Source organism: Cetorhinus maximus, chromosome 2 (genome assembly GCF_964194155.1).
Source record: "Cetorhinus maximus chromosome 2, sCetMax3.hap1.1, whole genome shotgun sequence".
NCBI classification, from domain to species: domain Eukaryota; kingdom Metazoa; phylum Chordata; class Chondrichthyes; order Lamniformes; family Cetorhinidae; genus Cetorhinus; species Cetorhinus maximus.
Window position 1 is genome coordinate 8613292 of NC_135880.1, and position 9927 is coordinate 8623218.

At 42.3% G+C, this 9927-nt stretch overlaps 1 protein-coding gene across 2 annotated transcripts in view; it reads right to left on the reverse strand.

The window, feature by feature from the left end:
* The window catches only part of LOC144692105 (sialic acid-binding Ig-like lectin 15), a 31070-nt gene continuing 21143 nt past the window's right edge, over positions 1-9927 (reverse strand). Inside the window, exons 1-3 of one of the 2 annotated variants that reach the window (XM_078560619.1) lie at positions 6918-7259; positions 2767-2866; positions 1-677 (exon numbers count right to left, since the gene is read on the reverse strand). In XM_078560619.1, the coding sequence (XP_078416745.1) occupies positions 591-677; positions 2767-2866; positions 6918-7201 (471 nt within the window). In that variant the 5' untranslated portion in view covers positions 7202-7259 and the 3' untranslated portion in view covers positions 1-590. Of the gene's footprint in view, positions 678-2766; positions 2867-6917; positions 7260-9927 lie in introns of those variants that run through there. The other variant, XR_013579271.1, reaches the window with a different exon arrangement.

Here is a 9927-nt window from a genome sequence, read left to right on the forward strand (position 1 = left end):
ACAAGCAATTGTTCATTTATTGCACTTTTCACAATCATTACAGCTCCATCTCGTAACTTTGCTAGACTGACAGTAAAAGCACAGATTCACTCTGAGATCAGTTATTGAAAGCTGGCTGATCTCCACAAAATTTCCCATCACAGCCAAGGAGTTGGAAGCAGCAGCCAGTTCCCTGAGCAAAGCACCTGTAATAATTGGCAGTTCAAACTTGTCCTACTCACAGTCAGCTCTGCCACATGAGCTCTCCCACTATTTACATCTTGATATACTGAGAATGCTTATATTCAAGTTCCATTTGGAGTATTAGGATCATTTAGACTTGGTGTATTAGTGTAAAACAGCCAATCAGCACCCAGTTTTACATCCTTCCCCATTTTTATTTCCATTCCAGCCAATGACGGAGATTTTAATCAGGCTGTTGATTCACTTTCACCCATGTTGCACTCTCCCACCAAGACTAAATGATCACCACAGTGTGATGCAGAACCATGCCAAATAGCTGATTAACCAGAAGAATTTTGCACTCGGGACCCAGGATCGCAGAGTGAATAATCACTTAAGCAAGTCCAGCTTAAATTGCTGGCTGAGATTCAGTGCAGGACGAGTGGAACAGGTTTATATTGCAGTTTGTACATTTGGTTTCTCAATCTCCTGTGACGGATCAGTCCTGCTCCTTTCTGGGGACAAAAAGGAGATCCATTAAAATGAGCCATATTAACAGTAAAATAAGAGTATTTTCAGCACCGCCACATACAACCAGCAGCTGTTTAAATAGAATACCCGACACATTTAATAACAGATAAATATCAGTCAATGTGGCTGATTGCTGTTCCTGTTTCTGATCCTGTTTCTGAGAACAACTTGCATTTACATACCACCTTTAATATTAGCAAAGAATCCCAAGCTGCTTCACATCAGTGTAACCTGTGGAACCTCTGAGCTACATAAGGAGATATTAGCTCAAGTGACCAAAACTGAAGGATAATTAATAAGTTAAATCATGTTTTCTGTCTCTAAATGTGCTTTCTACTCTTTCTTTGGCCTCTCAGGTTGACACCTGCAGTATTAAACAAAACAACATCAATCTAATGAAATGGATTAATCTTTTTAAAGGGACACAAACAAAAACCACCAAACTATGAACAAAACAAAGGAAACTTGTCAAATTAAAATCAGAGTATTATTACTGTCTCTCTAGTAGGCATCACTCACACACAATGTAAATTCTAGTCAAAAGAGATTAAAAAGCTCTCCAGTGACATATTTTGGTCATTGACCAAAAACTGAACATGACCAGCCATACAAATACTGTGGTTACAAGAGCAGATCAGAGGCTAGGAATTCTTTTTTGTTCTTTCATGGGGCGTGACACCAATGGCTAGGACAGCATTTTTATTGCCCATCCCTAATTGCCTTTAGAAGGTGGTGGTGAGCCACCTTCTTGAACCGCTCCCGTCCATGTGGTGTAGGTACACCCATGGTGCTGTTTGGGAGGGAGTTCCAGGATTTTCACCCAGGGACAGTGACGGAACGGCGATATATTTCCAAATCAGGATTGTGTGCGACTTGGTGGTGTTCCCATGCATCTGCTGCTCTTTTCCTTCTTAGTTGTAGTGGTTGCGGGTTTGGAAGGTGCTGTCTAAGGAGCCTTGGTGAATTGCTGCAGTGCCTCTTGTAAACGGTACACACTGCTGCCAATGGACTTCGGTTGTGAAGGGAATGGACATTGGAGGTGGTGGATGGGGAGCCAATCTAGTGAGCTGCTTTGTCCTGGATGGTGTTGAGCATCTTGAGTGTTATTGGAGCTGCACTCATCCAGGTAAGTGAAGAGTGTTCCATCATGTTCCTCACTAGTGCCTTGTAGATAGTGGACAGGCTTTGGGGAATCAGGAGGTGAGTTACATGCCACAGCAAGTAACTCACCCCTCAACTCCAAGCCGCACACCATCCTGGATCAAAAATTGAAACTCCCTTCCTAACAGCACTGTACAAATTACACTTTTTTTTATTAGTTCATGGGATGTGGGCGTCACTGGCCAGGCCAGCAATTATTACCCATCCCTAGTTACCCTAGTTTAGAGGGCTTTTAAGAGTCAACCTCATTGCTGTGGTTCTGGGGTTGCATGTTGGCCAGACCAGGTAAGGATGGCAGATTTCCTTCCCTAAATGACGTTAGTGAACCAGATGGGTTTTTACAACAATCGACAATGGTTTCATGGTCGTCATCAGACTTTTAATTCCAGATTTTTATTGGATTAAAATTTCACCATCGACCGTGGCAGGATTGAAACCTGGGTCCACAGAGCATTACCCTGGGTCTCTGAATTACTAGTTAAGTGATTATACCACTATGCCATCACCTCCCCTTAGATTCTAAACTAGAAACTAAACTTCGATTCCACTAGATTCCAGTGAATGGAGGAGGTCAAGAAGGTTTAACCAGGCTCCCAAAGTTCAGCAAGTTCATGCTGTGAGGAGCTGAATTGTACAGACTAGGAAGGGCCAGTTTCGATTCCCTATCTGGGCTGAGTTAGCCAATCCCAGCTGGGCTGCAGTTGGGTCTCTCCAATTGGTCTAAGTGCTACTGGGATAGGGAGAAGAAATGTTGCCCAGGGTTCCTGTTCCTGCTGGTATCCAGTGACCTCTGCTGGACGTGTACTGTGTGGTCATTATCTCAATCACCTGCCAACACACACTGACCAAAGTTCATCCATAAATTGAACTCTAGGCATTTAAAGGCAAGAGCCTCCCAGCAATATTCTATACCTGGTTTTGTCCCTGTATAAAATGATCCACATCACGAGAAGGGGAAGGAGTTTCACTCCAAGCGGAATGCACAATGTCACAACGGGTAAAGTCTTCGCAGCTGAACAGAAAGAGAGATCAAATCAGAGACAAGAAAAGATGAGAGCCCAGCAATGCGGAGACAATAATTAAAATCTGTAGACAAGTTTGGAACTTAATTGCAGAGCAAAAATATTGTAGTAATGTAGCTGAACTAGGCAAAGAGTATGTACTGTGGATGAAAAACAACAAATGGATAGTACCAATAATATGATAAAAGCAAAATACTGTGGATGCTGGAATTATGAAATAGAAACAGAAAATGCTGGAAAAACTCAGCAGGTCTGTCAGCATCTGTGGAGAGAAACAGAGTTAACGTTTCAAGTCCGCACAACTCTTCTTCAGAGCTAAAGAGATGTAGAAGTGTGATGGAAATTATACTGTTTAAGGGGGTGGAGCAGGTAAAGCAGGATAGAAGGTCAGTGATAGGTGGGGACTAAGGAGAGATTGACACAATATAAAGGGAGTGTTAATGGTAGTGGACTAAAAAAAGGTGCCGATAGTGGCATAAAGGTAAGAAAGTAGAATGTGTTAATCGCAGAACAAGGTATCAGGAAGATATAATAATATTACTGGAATTTATTGTAAAATAGTGGTGTGTGGGTGTGTGTGTGTGTGACTTAATTGGATTAAAGGAAGCTGGTCTGAAGGCTTTTATGTAAACATGGGGGAAGTTTAGAATGTAAGGTGTAAAAGGACTTTTGAATTTTAAAATAAACCAGATTAGATTGTTTTCAAAGGAGGGGTGAAATGTATCACCTAGCCAGGTGAAGTTTAGAAACAGTGTGTTTATTTTTCCCAAAGATTACTGATAAAAATTAGCGATATGAGAGAATTTTATTATCAGAAAGGAAACGTCCAAAGATATAGTGAAACAATAGGAATTTGCATTCAAAGGGGAAAATATGTATAAAGGAGCAAAGGCTGTGTGTAAGGGAAGGCAGTTTAAGATCTAACATGTGTGAAAAGCCTTCAGCATCTACACCGCAAGCTGCTGTCTACAAAGACCTGAAGTTAAGAAAGCTCACTTTGAATTCGACTGTTTCAGGATATTGTGTTACTTTGCCTGGGTCTTTTAAAATCTGTGGGTCTTACTGTTGCCTTAATGAAAGTATAACTGGGAGTTAGATTAATTAGGGGATTTAGAAGTTATCATAGTAGTAATTTGTAGATCTATGTATGTAATTAAAATCATTTCTTCTATTAATAAATGTTTAACTTAGTTTGGTAAGAAACCGATAAGACTTGGTGGTCTTATTACAACTGAATTCAAGGCAAATTTACTCTCGAAATTTACACAAATTGCAAAACAAGTTGTGGCAGTTGTTTCAAGTTCACCAGCATTTACCATCGGCTGTGCCATAACCAAGGGTCAGCACTCTATGAAAGAACAACATAGACAAGTGACAGATGGCCCTTTGGGTGGGGGTTGGGGGGTGGGGGGTGGGGTGAGGGGCGGCAGTGGTGTTTGGGGAAAAAGGATAAAAAAGGGGGATTAAAAAGGGGGCTAATACAATGAATGAATGAATAAAAATGAAAATTAATTCCAAAAAAGTGATTCTTCACCCCTTTTTAATTGTAAATAAAAATTAAAAATATTTTTTTAAAAAAGGGAGTCTTCACCCCTTTTTAAAAGTTTATTTTTATTTTTTATTTACTTATCTCCATTTTTATTCATTCATTTTAACCATTTATCTCCCTTTCTATCCTCTATTTTATCTTTTCTCGCCAACCACGGCTCCCTCCCCCCCCCCCTCCCACACTGCCACACCCCCCCCAACAAAGGGCCATCTGTCACTTGTTTTATGTTGGTCTTTCACAGAGTGAAAGGAGTGACCAACAGGAGGAGTGTCCACCGCACAGTCATTGTAGAGACAAAGTCACATTGAGGATACACTCCATCGTGTTGTGTGGCACTACCATCTTGCTAAATGGGGTAGATTTCGAACAGATCTAGCAACTCAAGACTGGTCATCCATGAAGTGCTGTGGGCCATCAGCAGCAGTAGAATTGTACTCGAACACAATCTGTAACCTCATGGCCCAGCATGTCCCCCATTCTACGATTACCATCAAGTCATGGGTTTAACCCTGATTCAATGAAGAGTGCAGGAGGGCATGCCAGGAGCAGCAACAGGCATATTAAAGAATGAGATGTCAGCCTGGTGAAGCTATAACACAGGACTACTTGCATGCTAAACAACATAAGCAGCAAGTGATAGACAGAGCTAAGTGATCCCACAACCAACAGATCAGATCTAAGCTCTGCAGTCCTGCCACATCCAGTCGTGAACAGTAGTGGACAATTGAACAACTCACTGGAGGAGAAAGCTCCACAGAAGTGGGATGTTTGCTGATGATTGCACAATGTTCAGCACCATTCGCGACTCCTCAGATACTGAAGATGTCATGTCCAAATCCAGCAAGACCTGGGCAATATCCAGGCTTGGGCTGACAAGTGGCAGGTAACATTCGAGTCACACAAGTGCCAGGCAATGACCATCTGCAACAAGAGAGAATCTAAACATTGCCCCTTGATGCTAAATGGCATTGCCATCACTGAATCCTCCACTATCAACATCCTGGGGGTTACAATTGACCAGAAACTGAACTGGACTAGCCATATAAATACTGTGGCTACAAGAGCAGGTCAGCAACTAGGAATCCTGTGCCGAGAAATTCATCCCCTGACTCCCCAAAGTGTGTCCACCAACTACAAGGCATAAGTCAGGAGTGTGATGGAATACCCCCCACTCGCCTAGATGAGTGCAGCTCCCACAGCACTCAAGAAGCTTGACATCATTCTGGAAAAAGCTGTCCGCTTGATTGGCACCACATCCACAAACATTAACTCCCTCCACCACCGACGCACAGTAGCAGCAGTGTGTACCATCTACAAGGTGCATTGCAGGAATTCACCAAGGCTCCTTTTGACAGCACCTTCCAAACCCACAACCACTACCATCTAGAAGGACAAGGACAGCAGCCACATGGGAACACCGCCACTTTGTAGCTCCCTCCAAGCCACTCACCATCCTGACTTGGAAAAATATTGGCTATTCCATCACTGTCGCTGGCTCAATGTCCTGGAACTCCCTAACAGCGCTGTGGGTGTACCTACACCGCTGGGACTGCAGCAGTTGAAGAAGGCAGCTCACCACCACCTTCTCAAGGGCAATTAGGGATGGGCAATAATTGCTGGCCTAGCCAGTGACACCCACATCCCACAAATTAATTTTTAAAAGTTATTAAATTATGAGGAACGGTTACAGAGAAAACATTTATATACTCTAAGTATACAAGATTAAGTGGTGATCTGGTTGAAATGTTTAAGATCATTAAATGGCGTGTTGAGAGAAACTGTTTCCTCTGGTGAGGGAGTCCAGATCAAGGGGACATAATGGCAAATTTGGAGCTTGACCATTCAGGGCTGGTGTCAGGAAGCACTTCTTCACACAAATTGAAAATCTGGAACCCTCCCCCCTAAAATACTGTTGATGCTGAGGCTCAGTGGAACATTTCAACACTGAGGTTAATAGATTTTTGTTAGACAAGGATATTAAGAATTGTGGAAGAGGGGCAGGTAAATAGAGTTAGGATGCGGGTCAGCCATGATCTAACTGAATGGTGGAATTTTTCTTTGAAGTGTAGACATTGCTTTAATGCAGCATGTACCACAGCTATTTTGCAAACAGCAGGGTCCCATAAGCAGCAATGAGATAATGACCAGACAATACGTTTTAGTGATGTTGCTTCAGAGATAAGCATTGACCACAATGCCAGGAATTACTCCCACACTCTTCTTTAAAATAGTGATGTGGGATCTTCTAGATGCAGCTGAGAGGACAGGCAGGGCCTAAGCTTAATTACTGTTTTGAAAGGCAGCAATTCCAAAAGTAGAGCGCTTTCTCAGTACTACACTGGAATGTCAGCCTAGATTTTATGCTCAGATCTCTGGAGTTGAATTGAGCCTATGACCTCCTGATTCAGAGATGAGAGAGCTCCCAATTGAGGCACAGTGACTGACTCCTTTCCATCACTGTTACACTCTATAGACTGGGAGTGGTTACTCACCACGTATGCAGCCATGTTTCATTCTGGATCAGATATTGATAATTGGATGGTCCTGTGTACTCCACCAGACACAGGTAAGTGTGATTGTCCTCCATGTTCAGCTGGTTTATCCTGATTGACACGTCTCCCTTCTTTGGGTTCCCGACAAACTCGTACCGATTTCCAGCATTTACAGCTGTCCATGATCCACTTGATTGGGCTCGAAATGTGACTACGTGTTGGTAGGGCTCCTTCTTCATCCATGTAACAGTGGTCAGGGTGAGGGAGTTATTGGGTGTGAACATACAGGGCAATGTAACCGAATCTCCCTCTGTCCCGCTCACCACTGAGTCATTCCTACCAGCAGCTGAGGAAAGAGCAAATATCAGAATGGATCAGTGTCTGGATGATGTTACGATTGGTTAGGGGACATTAACATTTAGAAAGAAATCCCAAATCCTTGTTTTAACTAATAAAACTATGCCACAAGAATTCACTTCTTTAACAAATGAAACTGTGTGTTATATAATAGAATAAAACAAGCACTATTAATTTAACAATATGGATTATTACTATTTGAACATACAAATTAAGAGGAGTAGGCCATTTGGCCCTTTGAGCCTGCTCCACTATTCAATATGACCATGGCTCACCTCCACATCCCCGCTTACCCCCAATAACCTTTGACTCCCTTGTTAGTTAGGAATCTATCTACCTCTGCCTTAATATGACAGACAGCTATGTATGTTATGCACCCAGATTTACATCCTACTTCCCCCAAGAATTGTGTTATAAGTCACATCAATCTTAACATTATTTAATTCTTTATGAGCCACCCGTAAGTATGCCACAGTCCTCTGGAGAATTCTTCTCAGCTCCAGCTATTCCCAGTGGTAATACTTTCATTTGCCCTCTCTTGACTGTGGAGACTTCAGTTCCTTGTTCTAGTTACTTTTCCATTACTTCCAAGCTAATCTGCTGGTTAATTTCTTTTGCAATAAATCACTGTGAGGCTTATAGTAGATTCTCCCACTAGCTTCGAACTAGGCAATCTTCTGGCTTCTGTTCCTCAAGATTCAAACTGAGATGAAACTTTACCCGCAGTTACTGATGATTTTAGTGTTTTACTCTGCTCACGATGCCGGTATATCTGTCGTTTATTTTTCCCAACTTCTCTCAGTGAGGTACAAACCACACAAGGTCCAAACTGCAACTAAAAAACTTCTCCCAGTAAATACCCAGATAAATTGAAACTAGGGAATCTTCCTAAGCTCCACACAGCTCCATGATAATGTAGCCTGCTCTGGGGCTATCTTCAAACTGACCTTAAAGCTAATTATCCTTCATTTACAATATCTACAGCTGAGTAAAAGCCCACCTGCTGTTTTGTAACTCTATCTCTTCTATTTGAACTGCACTAAACAATAAACATGAGCATAAAAACAAAAAGCTAAAAGCTACTGCGGATGCTGGAAATCCAAAACAAAAACAGAATTACCTGGAAAAACTCAGCAGGTCTGGCAGCATCGGCGGAGAAGAAAAGAGTTGATGTTTCGAGTCTTCTTGACCCTTCGGCAGAACTGAGTATAGTTAGGAGAAAGGTGAAATATAAGCTGGTCTAAGGTGGGGGGGCGGGGGGAGAGAGAAGTTGAGGGTGGGATGAGCAACCTTTTGAACTGCTATTTTTAGGTGTTCTGGCAATCACAGAAGCCCAGCATTTTAATTACCTTACCTTCTCAACAATAATCTTCCCAGAACCAAATATTAACTCTAAAATATTAACATCAGCCATGAACTAGATATTTGCAACAATGAAAACAGCAATGTGTTTCTGTTTACAGCTCTCCCTGAGGACTAGTAGGTAGAGGCATTTCCGTGTAGTCTCAGCCATTAAATATCCCAGGGACTGAGGGGTCAGGTACAGAACAGATTGAAAGATGGCTACAAAACAGGAAACGGCAGGTAGGACGCAAGGGACATTTCACACTCTAGCTAAAAATGGAAAGTGGTTTAACTTAAATTGAAAGGTTGTATTAATACAACCCAATATCCTGTTTGCTTTGTCATCTATGCATTGGTTGTTAATCTTGAGTGATCTGTACATGATATCACCTTGATATTTTTTCCTCCCTCAGGCACTTTCAGTATTGTTCCCTGTGTAGTGCATGCTGCTCAGTATATTCTGTGTTGTTCCTACTTGCTGAGGTAGAATGCCCAGAAGATTCATTCGCTCTCAGTGGCAACATTGGAGGAAGGTTAAGGTGCAGCTAATGGCACTTCAATGATAGTGGAGCAATGTACAGTGGACAGTATGGTCCCTTCAAAATTCTGGAAGTGGAGGAGAAGATGTGTTTGGTGATGGTTTCAAGGAAGTAGCAGTCTTGATGGAGAGGGTGATCTGGAGAAAATGTGGAGAAAAGGATCACGGTGATATTGTGCACGGATCACACAAGATAAGGTCAAAGGAGAAGCCCTATCATGGTTTTGGGAGGGAGGGAGAGAGGGGGGGGAAGAGATGAGGGTAGAAGTATGAGAAATGGGATGAGCATGATCAAGAGCCCCATCAACCACCGTGGAGGGAAGTCTTCTGTTTAGAATAAAGAAATACAACTGGAAGTGGAAGATAGCATCGTCAGAGCGATGGAGATGGAGAAACTGGCAGTCATAAGTGATCCTGGGACACAGTCACAAGGTCTGTGCATTCAGCCATGTGGTGTGTTCTCAATTACCTGCGAGAGAGTCAGTTATCACTACTTGGGAAGATGTTCGAAAGCTGAAGGAAATGATTGAAAGGATAAAGTTTCTGACCAAGATTCATAATCATAAGATAAAACGATAAGGGGATGGTTGATTAATCATAATTAATCTCAATTCATTAGTCTACAACAGGAAATGAGGAAAGGCCCCAGTGGTGGAGAGTTGTGGAAACCATAGGACCAAAGTCACCTGTTTCTTCCAAGTACGCTCCACTCACTGCTTAAGTTTATGCTTCGGGTGCAATCAAAGATTTAAGTGAAAATTACACTCTGTG